Raw genomic sequence first — 25,497 nt, forward strand, 5'->3', positions numbered from 1 at the left:
TTTTACATGTGCTGTGTGCTTTTTTTAATAGAAAAAGATTAATGCCAAGATGAGATAGCCGCCATTTGGAAACTGTGACGCCTTCCACTACAAATGTATTAACGGCATAAAACATTAATGCCACTGAAAAGACCGTTATTAATGATCATGCCAGACATAAAAAGGAAGTTTTCCCCTCAGCACGGCTATATGATACGCAATACTCACAAACAAAGGTAAGTTAATATTTTAAATCAAAAGTATAGAGTGTCACTGTCACTGTCTTTCTAATAAAATCTTTGTGACATACACAAAAGGACCCAACGGAAGTGAAGTTCATAAGCTGCTTGAGGAGGGTATTTCCCTGCAGTTTCCCTGCATTGTTGATCACACTGTCACTCCGCAGCCATTAAATGGAACTCAAGCTAGCAAAAGGCCAAATATGCAATAATGCAAGAGGTACAACAGGCTCCCACAGTTCTGTCCTCCTCCTCCTCCATCCATCACCATCTGCAGTCCAATAAGAGGAACAGCAGCGTTCAAGACTACAGCGTCTCTCCCAGACACATTTCTTGAGTTGAGAGTCTTGAGTTGACTCCCTGTGGCGAAGAAGCATTTAACACAGTTTTTTTCTCATCCATGTCCCGCTTTAAAGAAGCAACCTTAAATTAATAAAAACTACAGAACTGCTTGCACAGGCACTAAAAAATGAAATATATCTTAACTTTGAAGCTTGTTTGATTCAGCTGAAAGAGAACAGTCCTTGCGATACAAGCATATTTCCGGTTTCTTCAAGTAAGAGATGGCATCTCCTTGATCTTAGAAAGGTACGTGAAGAATAATACCTGCTTTTGGTCGGACCATGGCTGGCTATGAATACATGACAGTATCAGTTTCGTTTTTCCTTTTCATTACAAAGATTCTGTCTGGGGAATATGTCAGACAACTGTAGTTTATGGGAAGATTCTACTTTAGATTAATCAAAATGGTTAAGACCTGAGTACCTTGAAACTGTGCGTCTCAGGGGGTATCTGTGGAAATGTTCCACCACTACAGATTACAACTGGGAAAGCATTTAAGCTAGCTGTCCTGATGCTGCATCCTATCATTGTACCAATCATCCACTTGAGTTGCGATTACACGATCACTTAACACCGAAAGTTCTAAAATACTCCACCACAACTCGGCATTAGGTAAAGCTGAGAACTCGATAATGTTGGCACAATTGGCCTGTTTTAATCATGTTGCCAAATTACTTTGGTTGCTTAATTGGCACCTGAGGGACTACGCCACAGCCAATTTGGCCATAATTTGGACAGGTAGCAAAGCAATAAAAGGCAAAAAAAAAATCTAAAACATCACTGTGAAAGACCTAGAAAGGCTTTTTTTGTTACTGTTCTGTGTGAGTAGTGCATTAGACTTTACACCAGAGACCTGTGTTTGTGGTATGCCGCTGACAAGAGCAGGTTATTCGATACCTGACATACAATTTTCTGAGCCAGAACTGGAATATTTGGCAAGATAAAGCGATCTGTGATTGCACGTGCCAAACTGGAGTGGAAATAGAAGTTAAAAAAAAAAGGGATGTTAAAGTACAGTATGAATGGGTTTTTTTGTTCTTCTTTTAAAGAAGAAGGATGCTTGTTGAATGGAAAACTTTGGCATTATCATTTTAAAAAATTGTCCAACACTGTCTGTAGTTCGCTTTGTTTTGTCCTCTACAGCCCTTTATAGAGTCAAGGACTGGAATAAACTTCACCTGTAAATCACACATGCATTGCACTTTTGATTGGTAGCCGGTTGGTGATGGTGATTATAGGCAATTATGATTAATTATGAAAACATTAATGGAGGGGAAAGGACTAAGCGGCAGCAGAAAGTGTGTGTGTGTGTGTGTGTGACAGAGAGACTTACAGGGAGATTCGGAGGGAGAATTAAAGCCGGGGGGAAAAAACCCAAAAAAAAACAGAGAGCTCCCTGATAGAGTAACGTCTGTTCAACGCTTTAGATCATCTGACAGCTGTGAAGATCAAGTAATACACACACAACTGTGTTGCTAATGTAGCTTCTAGTGGAGATCAAACATGGACTCAGAGCAGCAGACCACTAATGTCTCTCTGGGTTTATTACACACCACAACACCGACAATCAAACACAAACGCGTACCACTCTCCCTAAAGGTAGAAGCTGTCTCGAGAATTACCTCGGTGCCATCTCTATGTTGTCTGTGAACAATTAACATCTGTATTCAATACAGTCAGCTCCAAGGAGTCCAGTGTCAGTGCATTTTGGTCAGTTAGTACTGTCTATATATATATGAAGTATATAATAATGAATTATTTACAAGATGATGTGAAATCATTCATCCAGTTGACTGTCAAACTCTCATTGAAAAAACACATAAAACATTGGTGTTTAAAAGTAAATATATTTAGCTAATATTTATTTCTTCTCAAGTTGGCGTATTCTCTGTTGACTTTTTATGGTACTGGTCAGCTAAATGACTGATGCACGACTTTAGGGAGAACTATGCATGAAAAATGTTTTCATAAACAGACCTTTTAAGGACCTACTTTCATATTTAATGCAATAACATGAGCAGTGGAGTTCTCTCTTGAAATTTAATGCAGATGAATTTTCATATGACAGAAATACGCAATTAAATTCAGCCAAGAGAGGATGCAATTTAAGGTGGTTGGGTGAAACAAGTTAATCATTTTGCAGGAAGACAATAACCCAGTCCGACACAATTACCTCATTTTTGTGGATGGAATATCCATTTAAGAACGTTAGTTGAAAAGATGTACTTCGTTTTTTTTCCCCTTCCTGCCATACAATTTCTCCGTGTGTAATTGAATGAGCAGATAATGACGGCAGTCTGAATGCTCACAAAGAAACATGAGGATGTCAATTATGAGCGCTTTACCTCCACTTCACCACTGTGTGTGTGTGTGTGTGTGTGTGTGTGCGCGCGCTCATTTGAGTATCTGTGTTTGCGTGTGCACATCATCGCACGTGTATGTGCAAAGATAAGTGTGTTCATTTTGTGTTGTGTGTTTGTGCCTGTGTGTCCGCGTGGGTATAACTCCTTGATGCGGTGATCAATGTTTCTCTGAGGCCTGGTTCAATAAACCATTAGATTTCCCCCTAAAGACATCCTGCCAACAGAACTTCATTAGACCCACACACATACATACAAAGAAAAACCAAAAATACCACACACACCCACTTCTCCCACTAATTGTCCTGTGTTTACAGGCTGTAGCCATTAGGGTTGAAGAAAATGATGGGTTGGTTCGTTTGTATAGGCCTTTTTTGTTTATTTAATATTTTCCAGGAGCTAAAGCTCTACTCTACAGTATCTGCTATCGTTTGATCTGACCTGAAAGGCCTGAACCAGTCTTTCTGAAGACCAGAACAAATAAGCTCTATCAGACTTGATCAAACAAAACGGTAAAAGGTTCAGTGCAACAGGCACTGCAAGAACAGGCAGGGTTTGCTTTTATTTTTTTTAAATTAAATTAACATACTGTAAATGATGTTCATATTAAAGGAATTGAGTGGGTGTTTGGGCATTTATGATCTTTTATACGCTTAGTGTTAAAACATGGTGCTGGTTGCAATTGAAGTTAAACAAATTGATGTTAGAGAGACCGATTTTCACCATGTCTGCTGTATTACACATGTGCAGCAGCAATTTGTCAGTGCATTAAGGCAAGCTATTATCAAAAGTCCGTATACCATTAAGGCCTGACTTACCATTAGTCCTTACATCTGGGTGGCTGCACTGGTTTTGGTCAGATTCCTGATCTGCCTTTCTTTAAATGAACCTTTTCTTTACATCCATCTCTGTCCCTCTCTTCTTCTCCTCTTATCTCTTCTCACAGCCTCTCCTTACTATTAATTAAAACTCTCCTGTATATGTGCTTCTCTCTCTCTCTCTCTCTCTCTCTCTGTGTGTGTGTGTGTGTGTGTGTGTGTGTGTGTGTGTGTGTGTTTCCATGTTTGTGTGTACATCAGGCTTCAGTATTAATTAAAGGTGTGAATGCTAATTGGTCGGATCAATAATGGGTCGTTAGGCCTCAGGGGCTGACAGCCAATAGGAAATCGTTACGTGTCTGACATCACTGTCACTCTGCCAAAGCTGCACTGCACTGTGACACATGCAAACACACACACACACAGATATGCACTTATAGTCACACTACAGTCATCCAGAGAGACGGTTTCACTTCAAAGATTGCGAAAGAGAGACAGAGGCAGAAGAGGTTAGCAAGACAGAGGTAGCAAAATGGAAGAATAGATGGAAAATTAGAGTATGTCCCCAAAACGAAATCAATATCCATTAAGGAGAGCAAGAGACAGAGTGAGAGAGATTTGGGAAAAAAAAGAAGAAATAGATGCCATAGTTGTCATTGAACAGAGCTGAGTAAATGAGTGTGTCGTCTCAGAAGGCCTTTTTGTGCTGATCAATACCAGAGCAACCTTTATACCCTGACCACATGCACATGCTTTCTGTTCAAATCTCCCTTTTTTTTTGCCTTTCAGTATATCTTCTCTCTTCTCGTTTCAGTCTGGTTGACAAACTTTGACCTCAGCTTTGTCTATTAGTAGAGAAGACTAAATTAGTTCCTCAACGACACACTTTATCTTTTCACAGTAAAAAAAAAAAAGAAGTCCTGACTTCTTCCAATTTGTCTGATTGCTGCATTGATCTAATGGTCATGCTGTCAGGATTTTTAAAATAAATGTCAGTTCCCTAGAAACACTGGGTACGATGACCTTCCTGCTGGTGTGATGTGGTACACTTTGCTGTCTCTTGGGGTCACTAGCAGGACCCTGGATTGTTATTTTTATATCTCTAATACCTTCAGACAGACATTTTGCTTGTCCTGAAACAGACACTAAGTGAACAGACAGCAATGGAGGGCTATGCAAGGTTAATGATGTTAAGTGGTGTATGAAACATTAACCAGTAACCCATGTACAGATTATTGCCTGTAGAGACAGTCATTGTCTGTGTGTGTCTGTGTGTGTGTGTGTGTGTGTGTGTGTGTGTGTGTGTGTGTGTGTGTGTGTGTGTGTGTGTGTGTGTGTCTCCAGTGACTGACATCTTCTGCCATGCTCTGGTGTATACTGTGCATACTTAACAACAGCACACCAGCTAAGTTTGACTTTGTGTGTGAGGGAGAATCACCGCAGTGCTGATAACGTGTGTGTGTGTGTGTGTGTGTGTGTGTGTGTGTGTGTGTGTGTGTGTGTGTGTGTGTGTGTGTGTGCGCGCTCTGAGTTGAGGTGAGCTAGCTAGCTAGCTTTGTGCATTGTTTGTGTCAGCATGTGTGTGATATCTAATAGCTGTGGTTACTGTAGCATGACTTATTAAATTTAGCATCAAGAGACCCCCTGGAAAGCTGACTGACAGTTACCAGAACACATATAAACACACACACACACACACACACACACTAAAAGCCACCAAGCTCAACTTAACTGTGAAACTAACCAACCAACACACACACGGTTGAGCAATGATCCTAAATATTAAGGCATTGATTATATAATGGATAAGAATGCAGCCTGTGGTTTTCAGGAGGTCTTTTGACGTTACATTTTTCTCAGTATAACAAAGGACAAAGAATGCCCGTATAAAACAAAAGACTAGAAATGAAATAAATAGCTTATTACCACATGGATTGTCACCAACAGCTCATTTGCTTTCTCATTAAAACTACTTCTATTTGCGAATGTTTAACACAAATCGACACCTAAATTAATAGGTTGGTCTGTAAAATGACAGTAAATGAACTGGCAGCTCATTACATTACTTATTTGAAATTTTCTGTTAGTTAACAGTGTGTCAACTGTACACCCACACAAAGAAGAACAAAATACAGAACATTTTCTGCTCTTTAATTGTTGAACCAACAGTAAAGTAAAAACTTTTCACTTCATCCTAATGGTCAGTCTTTACTAAAAGTGGACATTTTCTATTTTGAAATGGTGCATCAATAGTGAAAATAGGAAATTTACGTTTTTTTAATGGTAAAAAATCAGAACAACAACTGAAAATAACAGAATATGTGCTGGCAGCTCATTAGCTCAACTTGTCATGTAACTTAAAACTGGAATGTCTTTGTGTTAATTTAGAGTTGAGCTACCGTTAAAAAATAAATAAATAAGCACAGTCTCCAGTGTTTAACCCCATGGAGCTGCTTTGGGATGAACTGGACAGAAGAATGAAAGCAAAGCAACCCACAAGTGCCACATATTTATGGGAAATTCTGCAACAGAGTTGGGAAGAATTTTCTGTAGAATACTGTATTTGATTTCCATTGCAGAAAGAATGCCATGAGTTTGTTCAGCTGTTATGTCTGCCAAAGGTGGCTACTTTGATGCGTCAAAGTTTTAGAATGTGTTTTGGTTTCTAAATTATGCTTTTTCTTTGTTTATTTTTTCTGTGTTTTAATTTCAGACAAAAAAGAGAAAAGCATGCACAATTTCCAATACAAAACTGGAAAAATTGGGGTGTTCTAAAATTTTTGAATGGTAGTGTATATAGATCATATAGAATCTGTATGTTAGAGTGCTTGTTCTCTTTTAAACAAAGCAGTGCCTTTTACTAATTCAACTGTCAAAAACAAAAAATAGGTATAAAATTTAATTGACAATAGGTTCATCACATCAAGCCAAACAGCAACATCATAAGAAGTGACTGATGTTGACTACTGTCAGTAAGCCTTTGTATTATCTGTTAGCAGGAATCCTCCTTCATTAAAATGGACTAAACTCCCAAACAGTCTAATTAGGAACTCCATATTAGTTAGGACGGTCAGTAGTGTGGCTATAACTGCTTGCACTGACATTTTCATCGTGAAGACTTTACAAAGCGACACAAACCAAACGCATCAAATGTTCAGCCATGATTTTTCAAAGGGAAAAAAACCTAAATCTGATGACTCAGGTGTTCTCCAACAAAACTAGTAGTGTTATGTTACTGTCCTTTGCACTGCTGTGCTGTTGTTCCACCACTTAAGAAACGGTAGTTAAGATATTAAAAGCAGTGAATACAATATTAGAACGAAAAAAAATGAATCCAATGACTCAGAGGTTCTCGAACAAAAACACTGCCGTTGTATGACTGTACTGTGCACAGCTACACTGCTGTTCTCCTTCCTCACAGCAGCTGGGATGCTAAAAACAGTGAAAACTAAATCTGCTGATACAAAGTCGAGCATAGAGAATACAGCTCTGATGGTCATGTTAACAATCAGATCATTTAATATTGAGGAAAAAAACAAAGAACGCCTTTAAACGATGGAATCTGCTGATGAGAAGAAGCTCCAAGAGGTTTGAGACCATTCTGGCATTATTCTGTTATTGCACCTGATCACACTTTATCACACACTGACACTTTTGGTGAGAATCCTATTTGATTGGCTGACAGCACTGAGGGACAGGTTTTGTCGAAATGCTGCGTTGGAGTGCTGCTGTACTCAAAGACTCAAGAAGTGCCATGTCAGCATGACCCTGATCATTTTCTGGTTATGCAAATCAAGTGACATTCCTTCTGGCTTGGCAGGAGGAGCTGATTGGATGGGCCGAGGTGGAGACCCTGAAAGGAGGCCGTTTGATTGGTTGGCTGATATAAAGCTGAATAATGGACTGACATTGGCCAAGTGGCCATACAATTATCATCACACACTCTCAGGCACACAAACACACATACACACTTCTGCAGCACAAAAGCCCACATCTACACACACGCGGATATTAACTATGACTAGACTAGCCTATATTTTAGTCAGGTGGCTCGTGGTTGTCTGACAGACCTGAATATCAAATCAATATATCATTTGGTGTAATTTCTATGCTGTCCTGGCACTGAGGGCTTTGGCAGCTATTCCCTATAATTCCATCATAAAGGTGTTTAATATCATTCAGATATGAGGTCAATATATCATTTGCTGGACTTCTTTTAGTGTCAAACTCCTATCTTGCCAATGTAGGCACTGAAAGACTTCACACTTTAATCTAATTGTGTTATTCAGTTAGCACACTAATGACCGCTTTTTGGACAATCTCTGCGGTTAGACACCTTTCCTTTTTTCAGCGAATAAAACATTTGGCAGCTTATTAATATAAATACAACTATCCAGGGATCATATTAATTTGTCATTTGCTGGACTTTGGGAATGTGAAGCACCAGCATCCTGCCTCGCCAGAAACTGAGATGTTTGGCAGCCATTTGCTGTAATTACATTATCCAGACATCAAATTGATACATTGTGTGGACAGCCGTTGAAGGCTTGACACTGGGAGATTTGGCAGCTATTCTGTACCATACCATTATATAATTATATACAATGATTCAGATAATGAGCTAATGTCACTTGCTTTTGACAATGGTGGGTAACCTTGAGGAGTGCCTCTTTAGGAAAATACTAAGAAGCTCAGTTTTTGGTGCCGATCTACTTCCAACTGGGTTGTAGTTTGTCATTAAAATCATTCAGAATGAGGTCACGCTAAACGCATGTGTTTGCACTTAAAACCCAGGGTGTTTTTGCACTGACAAGTTAGTTTCCTGATATTGGGAGCAAGCGAAACACATCTGACAGCAAAAATACTATAGAATAAAATATTTAAAAGAGCGAATTGAGACAGCTTGTTTGATAAGATATACGAATATGTCCAAGTGTTGTCAACACGCTTCTGGTTTCTTTGATAACTTGTCACTTAAGTCTCCACTGGGTTGCAAATGCCTCATGACAGTCCATTTATAGATAAGAAAACTAGAAGCACTAATATACAAGTTTCTGACATTTGTAATTCTGAAAATTTTCAATCTTCTGTCCATGTAAGCAATCAGCAGAAGTTAAATACAGGTAGACAATAGGAGTGATGTGATACATGGAATACCTGGAACGTTTTGGCAGTGTACCAGTTGTTTCCCATCAGCTCTAGTAGCATGATGTCAGAGCTAGCTGGGCAGAAACTACAATATTCATACTACATGTTGATTTTGAGTTTTAATTGGCCTTCCTGCATGATCAGAAACTGCAAACTCTCTGCTCTTACTGTATGGGTCAATGACATTATGTGAAGCAGACATTAAGCGCATCAAGCCCCGGGCTGCTTTTATCCAGTGACATTTTTATTTAAGGCTTAATGCAAGTTAATACAAATTTATTGCACTTTTCTTCATGGGCTTTTTTTTAAATCTTATACATGGGAGTAAACAGCTCAGAGTCACTTTGTATTGAAAATAATGCAGCATTTGAGTGTCTTAACAGTAAGAATAATAGAAAATTAGGCACTTTTGAATATTTAGATTTTTTTTAAACAAATAAAAAAACAGCTACTATGCTTTAGTTGTTTTGTTTTCTCTTCTGCACCAAATGTACTGAACCACAACTCCAAAACCAAACTTCAGTACATGGATTCAAAAACACCCGTATTTTACTCCAAAATTAAGTTTCATGCAATGTGTTCTTCATTCTAGGTGTCACTGTGTGTGTGTGTGTGTGTGTGTGTGTGTGTGTAGGTGTATAAGTGTGTATATGTGTGTGATTGTTTTGATTGATGCCCGTGTTGAAGCTGACCTTGCAGGAGTTGGAACAGCGAGGACCTGCATTCACACTGTAGATAATGAACACACCCCCACACGTACACACACACACACACACACACACACACACACACACACACATACACACATAAGACAGCATTGATTTCTGCTGTTCAACTAGAAAGCATGGAGCACATTACATTATTTCAGGGAGCTTGTATCACCTCCTATTCCATCTTTCCTTCTTTCTTTCTCTTCTGCTCTCTCAGCACAGATTTGCTTTTCTCATTTTTTTCTCCTCCTTTATTCATTTACACTTGTTTTCTTCCATTTCCTCTCCTTCTCTCCCCCTCATCGTTTTTCTTTCCTCCTTACATATTGTATGCTCCTCTTCCATCTTTCTCCTTTCCTCTCAAATCCCATAAACTTGTCTGCTATATTCACAAGGGAGTAGGACACATGCATATACATTATATCCAGACACACAAGCATCCACACACACACACACACACACAGAAATCTCAGAATAGAATTGTAACACCGCTTTTCTCCAGGGACAGAACTGACATATCCCCTCTCATTTTAAATGTATGAACTGAGCCACGGTTGTGTATACGTACGTGTAGGCACACCCGCAAGTTAAGCCATCTACTGTGTGTATTGCGATTGCTAAATCTGCGTCTTGAGCTGTGTACAGCCTGTAGAGATACACATGCAAAGTAAGAGAGAGAAATTAAAGCAGATAGTTGAGATGAAACAGTGTGTACAGAATATGTTGCTTTGTTTCCACTAGAATCTGTATTTCAGAGTTATAACCCTTGTGATTTGAATAGGAAGAGCTACATTACCATCTACTTTCAACACGCATTGGTTCTCCTTCATATTTTCTCTTCCATAAAATTCTGTGAATTCATGCATGTAAAAATATCAACAAATCATTCACAAACAAACAAAAAGGGTTTCAAAGGAATTATACATTCAACAACTGTAATAGATTCAAAACTTCTCATTCTGCTGCTTTAGGAAATAAACGCAACTTCAATTTTCAGAGATTTGTTTTTTTATACATTAATGTCATGAAAAAATATTGAAAATATCTGAAGCGCATCTTACTTCCAGGTAATTTGACAGATTTTATCAAAGAAACAGTGGACTCAAAGACAATCCGCTGACTGGTGAATAGAGCCGAACCAACAGTCCCACCAACATCTGGCATCAGTGTCGACAGGACATCCTCACCAATGACAGTAAGTTGCCCTTGATACTTAGTTTATTATGGTAGGTAACACAGTCCACGGCCTCTAAGTGATAACAAGTAATCAGTGGGTTACTGTGTGTGCGCGCGATGGTTTAGTTTAATTAAAACAAACTCAGATCTGTTTTCATACTCAAGAAGGTTAATTTGGGCTGGTGAGAGAGCTGTCAATCAGCACCTTCACAATTCTGAAACTTAATTTTATGCAGCTGCTTGCTGTTATGTTTCAATCAGTTTGGCTGGATAGTTAAAAGCAGATAATTCTTAGAACTGATTTGCATAAACTGTAACAACTGTTTGGAATATTTTGCACTATGTGAGTTAGCACTGTACATAAATATTTATATCTAGTACCATGTTCAAGACCTTGTCAAAGTGTAGTCCCTTGAATCAACCCTCACCATTAAGGTCACCTTCTTCTTCCCATTAACTGACCTGGATTCAGTGAATCAAATTTAATTGAGCGAAGGACAGAAAGACTGAATGGTAGAAAGTGAGAAAGAAAAGAGACGGGCAGATGGAAGGATGATAGATAGAAGTGGATATTGTCAGTCCCCTCAGGTCTCTTTGATAAAGATCACAGCAGCCACCGCCAGAACCTCAATCACATGCGCATGCACGCGCCGACACACCACCACACAAAAACACAAACACCAATCACACTTGTGCAATATACGCCATTGATGCACAGCCTCAGTGACACACACACACACGCAAACTTGACTTTTGCACTCAGATCGTGTTCGAGTTAAAGAGACTAGAGTCAGAATCAATCAATCAAGTGCTGATAAGGGATCAAAGCGCCCCAGAAACAAATGATGGAATGATCCTACAATGGCTGCCTCTAAATATGGATGCAAACATTTCTCTGACTGAGATTTACTGTGATTTGCCACTGTTCGTTTTTTTTTTTTTTTTACTGGAACTTTGCCTATCAGCAGCCCAATCATTGAAATTTCACATTTCATAAAGCATTTTCTCTGAGGAGCAAGTTTCAGTGGCAAAGCATCAAGGAGCCTGATCAAACACATCAAAAGTGAGAACTGAGTGGTTTTGGCTTGTGTTTGCTGCTATGACTGGCAAACTGTTATCAACACGGAAATATTATGGCTGCAAGAGATGAAAAACAATAAATTTAATATATCTCAATCGAGGATGTACATGGTTTTTGAATTCTATTTTTTTTCAAAGCAATTAAACATTGTTCTAAATAAAACTTTACACTTCCCTGATACATTTGCATGGTGAGGACCAGAGTGGTGATTGACCACATGCTGTAAGGAGCCAGAGGGAGCAATGACTTCACAGATAACTGCTCTCAGTCTCTTTTCTGTAATACTTGTCCTTTCTTGGTTTTGGTGACTAACTTCTTCTTCCTATTTTCTAGGCAGTTTTTCAGCAGAAACAGCTTAGACATCTGCAATTCTTACCAACATTTCGGATGAAGAGGAGTGTGAACAAGTAAGAGAAAATTTGACAACATTCTGTAATGATTTTTTACTTTGTGACAATAATCTGTTGAAAATGTCATCTTCTACAGCTAATCTTTACACCAAGCGTGTTTTGCATTTTTATTGTCTTGTCTCTAATGTCATCAAAAAATCTGACAGAGGCTTGTGACATGGAAAATGTCCAAACCCTAACCCTCCAACTGCATTATGCACATTATGACACCTCTTGTATGTTTGGCTGCCATGCCCTGATGAGACAAGTCTTTCAAAAAGTATCTTGACCAGTTCTTTCTAAGAAATTCAAAAAGACCAGTCGTATGTCACGATGAAAGTGGAGTGAGTTCAGAATATGAGCAAACAACCAGAAGGTCACTGGATTAGCTGCCGACCTCTGTGAGCGAGCAGCACTCTGCTCCATGTTATGTGGAACTGATGGATAAATGCCCAGATGGAAACGGGTCCATCGAGGACACTGACATCTGGCCAGTGAGAGCTCCCAAAATGTTTAACCAGCTGCCAGCAACTTCTGTGTTGTTGTTTTAAAAAAAAATAAAAATACAAAAAAATATGAAATAAACTACTCCCTTCCAACCATCCCAAACCATCCTTTTATCTTGTTTCACTGGAATGAATGCAACTTTGAAATTAAAAATATTTCCACTTCTTCAGAATAAGCAACTGCAACCAGATCTCTTTCTGAAGGAATTTAGATCATAACCTGAAATAAAATCACTTCTGGAAAATGTAATGTCATCTGTCTGACTTGTTCGATGATTTGTGTTTGTAAGACTGCGTGGAAACCAACTGGTTCTGTTTTTATTTAGCACAAAATTTTCTTTTTGCACATTTAGCCATTTTCCATGAAATGTGTTCTCCCTTTTATCTCCCTCCTCTATATTTTATTACTCTTTGTTTATGTCTTCTCTTGAGGCACTATGTAAACTCTCTCTGGTAAGTGTAAAGGAAGGTAAAAAGTAGTGTATTAGTGTTATAACTCAGGAGAAAAACAAGCAGGGGGGATGGTATGAGTGCAGGAGACGGGAGGGAAAAACAGCAGTGAGGAAAGGTTGGGGATGAAGGGAGTCGAAAGAAATCTCTGCTGACTTGTTAGTCACATGGCAGCATGTTCCACGACGGAGAACATCTTCTTCAGTCTGTATGTTCATGTGTCTATATTTCTCTGCACACGCTCATGCCTCTGGACACATGGATGTGTCTAAATGTATATTGTATGAAAGTGTACTCACATTTGACTCATTTCAGTCTTGTATTGCATAACATGTCTCCATAGTACAAATAAGTGTTGATTCCTTTATGACTGTTCAATTGTGCAACCACATGTAATTGTAATGTGCTATAAATGCTACACTATATGAAATCAACAGCTGTGCTTTTAAAATCAAGATGCTTTCATACGAGTAAATTAGCGGATCATAGCACAAACAGGCATGCAAACCCCAGTAGGATGAAAAAAGTGACAGTTCTCAGAATTGGGTCAAACTTTGATCTTCAGATCTGCACTAATCCCAAGATTGCCATATTTTTCATTCGAACTTTGAATGTTGCTGAAAAGCCAAAAGGCAGCAGTAACTGTCAACACGAACAGAATAGAACAGAACAGAGATTTGAAACACAGTATTTTCAACCTTATTCTTGTTACTATGTTTACTTTTTAGCCTCTTTTTTTGTTTACAACTGACTTTGATTTTTCCTAAAATGTGTGGTAAATGAACATGGAGTATATGTTACTTTAATTGCATTCACTTCCCAGGGTATATAAGAGGCATTTTTATGTCATAAGCAGCACTGCACATGCAAAGGTCTAGAGTGGTTTCCTGCTTATATTCAAGCCGTAGCACAACTCAGAAGTTGTCAGCTCTCACATAAAACCTAAAAAAAAAGGAATTATGTGAAGCCACAAAGGCAGTCATCTTGACATTGCTGGAAATTGGCATTAGTGAGAGACAGGTAGCGAAAAAACTGAAGATTCCCAAGACAACCGTTCAAGAAAAAACAAGCCTAACATAGTACTACCAAACTGATAGCTGGTTACGGCAGGAAACGTCTTTCTACTCCACCAGATGACTGCACACTTCTCTGTTGCCTAAAAGCACTGTTTTTGGCAGTGCAATGCCATAGCTATATTGGTCTAAGAACTTAAGTGATGTTGGTTATTATCAAGGAAACCATGGAAAATGTCTAGATATCATTTCTTAAAATTAAACTCTTATGAGCTATTTTTTTCATTATATTTGTCCAAACAAACGTGCCTTTAGTTGCACCAGGCATTAAAATGAAGAAACTGAAGAAAACAAAGGTGGACTAATTTTTTTTTTTTTTTTCCAGTACTGTGCATACAATCTGCTTCTGGCTTTAAAAATGGGCATTAAACAAATGGGATCAACGCTATTCTAGAGAGTCCTGTGCACACATTTGGACTGGGAGCAAGAAGTATGGTAAAACAAACACTACCACAATACTAGCACAAGGTTAACTACCTAAATGTGCTAACTTGCTAAATATCAGTCATCTTTCTCAGTCGACAGCAGTAAAACTTAATCAGAAACACAAAAATGAAAGAATATGATCAGGGATGAACAAGTAAAAGGCAGATCAGTAGGAGATGAAAACATGAATGGGAAGCAAAAACAGGAATAATAATTCTTAAACACCGATCATTCTCAGAATGAATACTATGTGCTATCGGCATGTGCGTCTATGTGCTGTAATAATCTGTGATTCCGTCTCATCAGCAGAATATCAAGGTGCCTCTGACACCATATTAAATAATACATCACTGTCTTTTGCTCCGTGTTTCTCTCGCACATGCACATATACACACTGTATGGTATGTGCCTTTGCCTGAATTAGTAATGAGCTGACAGTCTTCAGGGGAAGAGGAAGAAATGTTTGAGGAGTCCAACAGTCCCATCAAAGTGCATCCCACCGAGCAGACAGGCTGGAGAGCATAAAGCTGCACTATTGTACCTTTGCCCTGCCATTTGAGTTATTCTTTTATATAAAGCAATCAATTAATAAACATGCTTTCCAAATTAAAATGTGGGTGGCGTGCATACTTTAAGTAGCTGCTGGTCAGCTTGGGGTTTCTATAAGGAGTCTGGATGTCCCTCTGTGCCTGGAGGGGTTTAGTCCTGGTGCTTCAGCTTCCTTCCACAGACTAAAGTCGTGCATGTTAGGCCATTAGATCATTCCGAATTGGTGGTAGGTGTAAGTGTGAGCATGCACGGTTGTCTATCTCTTTGCATTAGCTCCGTGACGGACCAGCAGCCTGTGCAGGGTGAACCCCGTCTCTCTTCCTGTGTCAGCTGGAATATGCTTCCGTCCCCTGTGACCCTCTACAGGATAAAGCAGGTGATGGATGGATGCACCACTGTTTTTGTCACAGGATGTTAATCTCTATCCATCTGCCCATTCACACAGTTACATTCATCTATTTTTCCACGAGGCACTGTAGCAACAGGTCAACAAGACCTCCTTTCCCCTCTACACCCTGTAGCTTTTCCTGTGCTCTTAATGGAAGAATCCCAAGGAATTCCCAGGCCAGGTGGGATAAAAAGCCCTGGGACATCTTCTGGGGCTGCCCCAGGGTGAAATCTTAGTTTGAGGTCTGGAATACCCGCTCAGTCAGATGTCCAGGAGGCTTCCTCATCAGATGTCCAGAGAACATATTTTCATCGCCAACATTTCTTTTTCAATCCTGTCCTTAAGATTTTCAGGGGTTTGCAAATGGATGAACTAACTTTAAGTAGAATACCAGAAAATGATGGTAATACTGCGTGGATTTCACACACTCTCCCCTAAGATTATTACAAAATCAATTCTATTCACTCCTCTGGAAAACAATAAAATGTTCATCAAAATAAAAAGACAAGAGTTTGATTTACGTAAATATTGTGATTTGTAAAGTTCTTCTTCGTAATGATTGAAATTTTTCAACATTTACTAAAAAATAGAACTGGTCAATGTAAACAACAATCAACACTTCTACAAAAAATGATGATGTGGTGAGCAGATATATTTTTTTAATCGTGTACATCTGCACAAATCTAAAACCTGAGTCAGTAAGGATTACATATACTGCAGATGACTTGCCAAAAATGTCTAAAACCAAGGTGGATAAATCTTTCTGAGCAGAATCTCCTCTTTGTTGAATGAATTCATTGCATAGCTGTGTGTTATGGACAGTGTGAGAAGCTGCATACAGACAGAAAACGGAGAGATCATCAGCATAATGTTGAATTTTTGCAGATGCCAAGTGTGGTCTGATTTTCTGCTTCCGCCCTCTGCTACACACACCCTAAGTCAAACGGCTGAATGTATCAGCAGCAGGCGCTCTTCAGATAAGTCCCCTGGATGCTCTCAAACTCTTTCCATGTCACACACACACACGCACACACACACAGAGAATCACACAGGATGAACATTGGCCAAGTAGCAAGTAGAAATTTCTGCCAAAGAATAAATCTGGGACAACTGCTTCGACATAGAAGTGGCATCGACACACACAGACACACACAGACACGCACAGAAACAGCATGTGTGAAGACTTAAACCCAGACACTTCAGCAATCAGTGATATTGTTTTCATTATGCAGCACACCAGACACATATCAACAAGATGAACGCCCACCAGCTAACCGACCTACATACAAACAAGAACAAACGTCCGAAGAGGGATACCCAAAGACTCACACAGACAGTTATTACTAGCACTGTCTGAATGTTAGATCATTGTATTTAAACCTCTATATTAGCAAGGGCTAGTTTGAGTTTCAAACATTTGGAGAGAGGAAATATTTTGGAAACTGAAGACATTTCAGGAGGCTCTCACTTGGGGACCATTGTTTTAGTTCAGGAGAAGGAGTTAACAGATGCACAGAAGCCTGTAGATTTTGAATTTGAATGTGAATTTGAACAGCAAGTACAGGGAGTGGTGCTTCCTAACAGACATTTATACCTTCTGTTGGGTATTTTGGTGCCAAGGCCAGGGCACACGGTGCACAGGTGAGGTGAAGAGGGGTCATTTTAATATCAAGTACCGATGATGTAAGTATGGAGTTTTTCACCTACTTTCCAACAATTACAGTTGAAACTATTGTCTGTTTTTCAGCAAACTCACTGCTGTAATTTCAATTTACTTGACATTTTTCAGCAGGAACAGGAAGAAAATAAAGAAACAACTGTTCCACCTCACCCAGGAATGAGACTCAGTTGGTGTGCTCAAGACTTTTAGCCAAGCATGAAATCCTGGGAATACTGGACAATTATTATACAGACTGAATCCTAAATACTCCAAGTTGTTGTATGGATATTATATGAACATTACAAATTTCGAAAATCTTCATTTGAGAATTGCAATTTATATTTGAACACACTCATAAGTAAACGCTCCATAAAGGAAAACAGGGAACAGACCAAAAACCCAATCATCGAAAATATTCAGTCACACGTGTTTACATGGATAAAATAGCCATAAAAGCATAAAAAGGTGTTACAAATAATGTTAACCATTACAGGTTTCCAAAAACCCATGGCAGTGTTACAATGAAGCAAAGCAATGGAATTCATTTTTCATTAAAACCATCATTTTATTTTTTTACTATAATTTATCACCAACTTCCCCATTTGAGGGACTAATCAATGAGAATAACTGCTGTAGTGTGAAAGGCAACATTAATTACGGCATTTTTTTCAGAGAGAACATTCCCTATAAGATCTGTAAATAAGGTCTTGAATTACTGATTTGTTTTCTGCATTTTTGCCAGTGTGGTTTGCAAAACTCAGCCACCACATGACCCGACTGACTCATGCGCAGAAACGTGCAAATTTGATGAAAAACGTTCCAGTTTACACCTTTTATATTTTTTTATTGCAACAGAACACATTACTGCTAAATGAAAACTGCAATATTGTGACTGCATCCCGTATACCATCGTCTTATGGCTGCAACTTTAATTCATGCATTGCAACTGACTGATTCTAATGTTCATATCATACCTATGTGGAATGATGTTTACATCATGTTTTATGCATATTATCTACTAAGTCAAAGTCTGTAGGCTTTAAAGTGCCGTACAGGATCATGTACATAATTATTTAATTATTACATTGAAGTCATGCTGTAAGCTGTTTATATGTTAAGAGTCTGCTTGGTAAATACAAACTACATAATTGTGCACTAAATTATTTCGCTGGTTGTTTCGGTGTCATGCGTGTGCCTTGGGTGAACAGTTTTATGCTCTTTTGTTTTACGCTCCGGAACTAACCGCCTTGTTGAGGACATCAAAGTTTTTCTAATCTAAATCTCATCTGAAATCTTTAATGCACACAGGATATGGTGTTGCACAGCGAGTTCTAATTTTACCCATCACTTCAACCTTCCATATCTCTTCTTTCATCTGTGAATATGGTACCATGCTGCTGTATACTCAGGCCCTAAAGGAAGAGGGCAAAAGGTGCTGCTGCTGCTGCAATAGTCCAACTTCCACCTCAGTTCTCCTTCTCCACTCATGAAAGCAGCTTCTACATGTTTTCCCTTTTAAAATATTTTTGCAACAAGCAAAAGATGTCTGTCTTGGCTGAAGTCCAATAATATAATCCTATAAGTAACACGTTTTAGTGCGAAACCGTCTGGCTTCAGTGTCGTATTCTGTGTCATAGAAACCGCCAGGAAGTACCTCTGTTTCCGTCCCTCTACATTATAACACTTTCAGTGTGCTCACCTTTTTTTGCTTAGGTCTGCCCATGCTTTCCTCTCTCTACCTTGATTTGGTAAGTTTGACAGCCTCCCTTGTTGAAAAGGAATGAACTTGTCATCCCATTAGGGAGTCCTTTCCTGTGCTGAGTGGAAAGGAGTCAAAAAATGTGGATTGAGTTCAGGACATGGCAGTTCTCCTTGAAAACTTTCTGAGTCTGAATGGTCCTTCAAAGGAATTGGATTGAACAGCAATCATGTACTCTATGAAAGCATCAAAATAAAAAAAAAAATCATATAACCTTATGGTTTGAAGGCTATATGTGTGGTATTTTGTTTTCTTTAGGTACAATATGTCAAGCAAATACCAGGCAGGTTGCTGATAAACACCACACACTGCAGTATCTCATTCAATAAGCAAAGGCTTTATCAAGACTGATTTTCTATTGTCTGAATGTCCGTCTTTCTTTTTCACGTACCACAGACCATAGTTCCATGGGGAATTTCACTTTCTATTCAGTGGCCAGAGCGGTTGTTAAATTTTCTGAACTACAGAGGTCAGCATTGAGGCACAGCCTACACGTTCTTAACATTCCAACCAAACACACAAACACTAACACACACAGACACTTTCTGACCTTCATAGTTGAGTTTGAAGCCATGTGCAGAGACGGCAAAGTCACTGGTCAGCCTCAAAGAGAAGACATGTCCCGTACTGGTGACCGGGGTAGGAACCTGGAAGCCTGTTAACCTGCAGAAACACAAACAAGGATGTGTTGTCAGGATCAGCAAATTACAAGACATTTACACACTTTATATTGTTGATCACACAAAGCTTGTTGACTTTTCACAGCTCATAAATTAATTTGTGATGTGTTAAAAGTACCAGAAGACACATTCATCAACAGCAGATAAATAATAACACAGATCTATTATCCAACAGATCTGCCTGTCGTGTAATCACTTATTTTCCTGATTAGTCATCAAAAAATCCATGTGAGATGTTCTATACAATTTCAAAAACTTTTCATAGCTGTTCTGCCTAGAATTCAAAGAAATTCAAAGTAAAATCCTCACACAGGAAAAACCTTTTGATACATTGTTTGTTTTGCCAAGTTTAATGCAAAAACATACTGTTTGTGCAGGATCATGCAGTGGTACTTATAAACTCCAGCTGCTACTCATCACGAAGCAAACATGCTGATTTCCAGTCATTTCTTTTACTATTAACAGTTTGATGATTTGATAACACGCTTGCACCAGAACCACCTCCGAGGCGGAACACAAACAGCCTCCATTGTTTGACCATATAAAGAAGGTTTGTCCTGGAACCCACTGCCCAATAAGGGCTTTCAAATAAATCAAGCCACGATCCAAGTCTACCAAACAAAAAGAGCGTCTTGGGAAGCTAACCAATAATACTAAAATGGGCTGGTGCTGCACAGATCAGTGCACAGTACAACAGGAGTCAGGCAGGAATACAAGGCTGCCTTTAATGTGTACTCCACATGTTTGAGTTTGTCCTCGAAAAACACGCTCACGCACAGCCGCCCAGGTGGGCCTCTCGCAGCGAGGTACCTTGAATTAAATGAGGAGGAAGTGTGATGGAGGAATGGAAGGCCAGCTCTTTTTTGAGATATGGAAAAGAGCCAAACCGTCTCGCTGCCACTGCGACACATTTTTTTTTTCCCTGCAGCTACTGTTCCTGCTTTTATTTCCTCCCTTCCTCTTCCTTACCTCTTCCCTCAATCCACTCATGCCATCCTTTCCTCTGGCATTAAGTCGCCTATTCCATTCTTTTTCTTCCCTTTTAACTTCCACCACCCGTACAGACCTCCTCCCCTTTTATCTGTGCTCCTCTCTACACTTCCCTCTGTGGCATTTATCCACCTAATACTCTGTTCTTTCTCTCTCCTCTTCAGTGCTGCTGAACTCTATTCCCTTTCCCTGGCAATCTCATATTCATGTTATTCCAGTCTTTCCTTCACTTCTCTCTCTCTCTACATTGTCTATATGTATATATTCTGTATATATTAGATACGTTGTGTAATTTATAATGCCGTAGGGTCTCAGGTATATTAATACATTAATCAGGTTATTCTGCATAATTAATAATACTGTAGGGTCTCAGGTTTAATATGTATTATAGTCAGGTAAAATACCACTTCATTAAATTTTCCTTGAGTTTCATTCCTTAATATGTAAATTATTTATGAAAAATTTCACCATAAATAACATTACAGGGTCTTGATCTCAACATTTACTCATGTTCAGATACTTCCGTCATGCAAATTGTAATCCTTTTTACTGGAGGGTGCTGTGATGCAACTACTGTTGTTTTAAATGGGCTACAAAAAAACTAAAGAAAAAAAAACATGTGACTTGACTTGCTTATTTTATCTTGGTATGTTGCATGCTTAGGATCTCATATATTTGTTTTGATTATTTTTTTTACTATCATTTGGCTAATTTGACATTTGTTTTATTTTAAAGCACGTCGCAATTTTGTTCTTGAAAGGTGCTATACAAATAAAGCTGTTGTTGCTGTGATATCACCTGTTTTTTGGATCTACATTGAATTCCCCTACTCTCCATTCTCCCACATTTACCTTCTCCCTTTCTTCCCAATCATGTCACAACTTTTGAATGAACATGAATAAATGTAACTGTATGTTTCAGTATCTGAAACCAGCTGAACAGCTACTTATTAATACATTTTGTGTATCTTCCTGTTTCTTTTTACCCTCTTGTCACATTTGAGGAATGCCTGGAAATACACAGCAGGTAAATTCATTCTTGTCCTTGAAATATTTGTACTTGTGAGCTGTTAAAAAGTAATATCTTACTGTTTAACATGGTAATGTGAAGAGATAATTTGTCTTGCCACAATCGCACACAATCTGTCTCCATCTAGAATTGAAAAATTTGAGCATAACATACCCCCCCCTAGTTCTGATAAAGTGCTTCTAATTTTTTTCCTTTGAATAAACATTCACACAATGCAGCAACTTGCTTTCATTTTGTATTCTCCTGCCCCATCCTTGCACTCATCTCTCTTTTCAATCTGCCTTTCCATTTTTCTTTCTGTCTCCACATTTTAATTTATTAAACTTTCTATCAGCGAAAGCAGCCGCAGTTTCTTTAAGAACCTGCCCTCTCCCGGCCCTCTATGCATTCTTCCTTTCAGCCCTTCTTTCATCTTCTCTTCCTGCCTCCTACCTTGCTTATCCTCAATTTCGGATCTGCTTTTACCTCTCCTGTCGTCTTTTCATCTCTCCATCCTCCCGTTTATTTCTTCCATCCCCCCCACATCATCCTTTTCATTTCTATTCATTGTCTGCCATCTCCTATGCTTTCTTCCCGTCTTTCTTTCACTCCATCCCTTGTTTCTTATTTGCAATTTCCCATACATCCTATGTTTTCTCAGTTGCTAGTTCAAATTTGTTCCCCTCCTGTACATGCGCTTTTCACTAATCATTCCGTCTATCCACCTTTCTGTTCATCCAAACCGTCCTTCACCCCTTCTTGCAAGCTTCTCTCCTGTCACTTTGCTTTCCATTGTTGTCTATTTCCCCTGTCTCTGGGTTGCTCCTGCCTTGCATGTTGATTCTCATTTCTCAACCGACTTACTCCCTTTGTATTTCTTTGTTCTATCTCATCTAATCCAATATCACTCAAAGCACAAATGGCGGCGACTTTCTTAAAAGTGCCCGACCATCTCTTCATTCTTTCTCTTCATTTCTAATCTATACCATACCTATTTTTTTTGTCTGTCATTGTTCCTGTTTTTGGTCATTTCCTGACCTTATTTTCACTCCAAATCTTTTTTTCTTCCACTGTCCTCCATTACCTTATTTCCCCTTATGTGTTTTTTTTTTTTTGGTCCTTTACAGTGTTTCCCATGTTGAAGCCAGCATGGAGTAAGCATGATGTGGGGATAATGACGAACAGTGTGTCACCATAACTGCAGTAGGAAATGATTTCTGCACATTCACATGCAGACTTCTCTGCATTACTACTGTAAATAATATAGCAATAAAACCCAATGGTCTGCATGTGTAGTCAAGTATGAAATGCATAAAGTAAGAAAAGGTAAAGCACAAACGTTGCATTGTTATTCCTACATTATTAGGGTTGAACCATCTCCACATAGCACTTGGGAAACATTTAAAAAGTGGCATGTCAGAGGCAGCCCTGATTCATAAACACAACAGTAAATATACTAGCAGATAAATGTTATAATTACTGCCAAATATGCAAGTTATTCTAACATTTTCATCTACATCCAGCTAGGATCAGTGCTTTCTCAAAATAAATATGGCCATGCAGTCTGTTTGAGTTTTTCCACTCAACAACTGCAATTGTAAGTCAGACTGCTGATTATATTGATAGTAGGGCAGGCCTGAATAGTGGTTTCTGGCCTCCGAATATTCGGGCCCTATTAAAGACGAATATTCGGATATTCGTTCCGCCCCGTAACGTCCGCCTGGTGGGGTGCGCGCGGCGGCGGCGGAGACGGCCCGAATATTCGGATCCGTTTGTGTGGTTCGTGCGGCGGCGCGGCAGCGGCAGCGGAGACGGCCCGAATCGTCGGATCAGTTTGTCTGGTCTCCCGGGTCCACATTTTGCCCTCGTTTAGTCTTTAGTTAAACTGAAGAATTCCCAAACACCGGTCTTCAACATCTTGTCTTGTGTTTATGCAACGAAGTGAAGCGTGGCTTCAGAGTCGGCAGCCACCCGGCCATTCGGGTGGTGTTTACAAACACGAATGGAGGAGCCGAAATGAGCCGAAGAACACGGCGGGATGAGCCGAAATGGGCCGAAGGCACAGGGAAGAGACGAGCTCCGATATTTTCGTTTGGGGGGAGGAAGGGGTGATCACATCGACATGTGTATATGTTATAGACATATGTGTATATGTTTCTGTGATCACAGGACGAGATGAGCCGATGTGGGCAGAAGGCGGAGGGAGGACAGTAACTCTGCATATTCTTTCCGCCCGGTGACGTCTGATGGCAGTGGCGGCAGGGGGCGAATACTCGGATACCAAATTAATATCCGGATAGTGCCGTAGCGAACGAATATTTGGATATTCGGGTCCAGCCCTAATTGATAGCATATTGATAGCTGTTTTAGTCATGTTACACTTTAACAAGATGTATTATGGCAAAAAGGACATTCACCACTGAAAGCAAAAAAGAAAATGAGAGATTAATTTCTAACAGTCTTTGTATTCACTGCATTGTAAGTACCCTCTTAAATTTTTTTTTTTAAATGGGCACATATCATTATGAATATAAACCTCACACCATGCCCTTTCTCTGCTTCCTCTCCAATATCTTATTTGTGGTGCTACACTCTAGCAAAAAACAGCCTTTCTGCATGTGTGCATACACACACATATCCTCTATTTTCTGTGTAACAATTTATCTGCAGATTTATTTTTCTTCAGATTATGAGGTAAAACCAGAATTTTAAATGAAAGGGAGATGGAACAGAGGGTGTCAGGCATTCAAGGTCTGCTCCTGTGGGAATGTGTGTGCGGGTGTGTGTTTATGCATCTGTGTTTAGTGTATACAGTGAAATTACATTAGCAAGTATATGAAGAACTAGCTAATATCAGCAGTCACAGTGCTTTCTCTCGCACACACATACAAAAACATAAGAGGGAATGCACACGAACGCATGCACAGATACAGACAGAGACACACTATTCTCTATATTTTCTCCCAAAAAGCAACCACGCAGTCTGTATAATGCGATTGGCAGACCCACCCCTCTCTCTCTCTCCCTCTCCCTCCCTCTCCCTCTCCCTCCCTCCCTCTCCCTCCCTCCCCCTCCCTCCCCCTCCCCCCCCCCCCCCTCTCTCTCTCTCTCTCTCTCTCTCTCTCTCTCTCTCTCTCTCTCTCTCTCTCTCTCTCTCTCTCTCTCTCTCTCTCTCTCTCTCTCTCTCTCTCTCTCTCTCTCTCTCTCTCTCTCTCTCTCTCTCTCTCTCTCTCTCTCTCTCTCTCTCTCTCTCTCTCTCTCTCTCTCTCTCTCTCTCTCTCTCTCTCTCTCTCTCTCATATATCTGATTGTCTTGTTATTGCCAACAGGGGAAAAAGATTTTTCATTATTATTACTGCCAAAAAGGAAAGAAAGACAGGGTTGAAGAGATAAACTGTAAAAATAAAAACAATAAAAAAGAAGAAAGACGGGTGGACAAAACGAGACACAGTTAAGATTTTGTGTGCTGTTGAAAAATAATTTCTCAGACCAAATCATATCTGTGGACAGCATCATTTAATTACATCAGTGACTCATGTGATAGAGACCTCCAGAAGTCCATTCACATGTCCTTGGGATAAATATTCATGGAAGTGTTGTGGGTTCCTATCTGGACAACATTTTTATGTCCAACATATTGAGTGAACATAGCAATTTTATGCATATTCACATGGTTCAGCATTGAAATACAGATATTGATTTGAATGCCATTGTGGAAAAAAGAGAAAAAAGTTTGACAGCAGTTGCTGACCTCGCTACAAGAACGA

General features: G+C 39.4%; 1 protein-coding gene across 7 annotated transcripts in view; it reads right to left on the bottom strand.

Annotated features, from left to right (window-relative positions):
- Window positions 1–25,497, bottom strand: part of LOC110965912 (CUB and sushi domain-containing protein 3) — a 365,206-nt gene that overhangs the window by 220,825 nt on the left and 118,884 nt on the right. For all 7 annotated transcript variants that reach the window (XM_051955084.1, XM_051955088.1, XM_051955089.1 and 4 more), the window contains one exon: window positions 19,604–19,716. In XM_051955084.1, coding sequence (XP_051811044.1) covers window positions 19,604–19,716 — 113 coding nt within the window. The remainder of the gene's footprint in view (window positions 1–19,603; window positions 19,717–25,497) is intronic.

The sequence above is a fragment of the Acanthochromis polyacanthus genome, chromosome 11, assembly GCF_021347895.1.
Source record: "Acanthochromis polyacanthus isolate Apoly-LR-REF ecotype Palm Island chromosome 11, KAUST_Apoly_ChrSc, whole genome shotgun sequence".
Lineage (NCBI taxonomy): Eukaryota > Metazoa > Chordata > Actinopteri > Pomacentridae > Acanthochromis > Acanthochromis polyacanthus.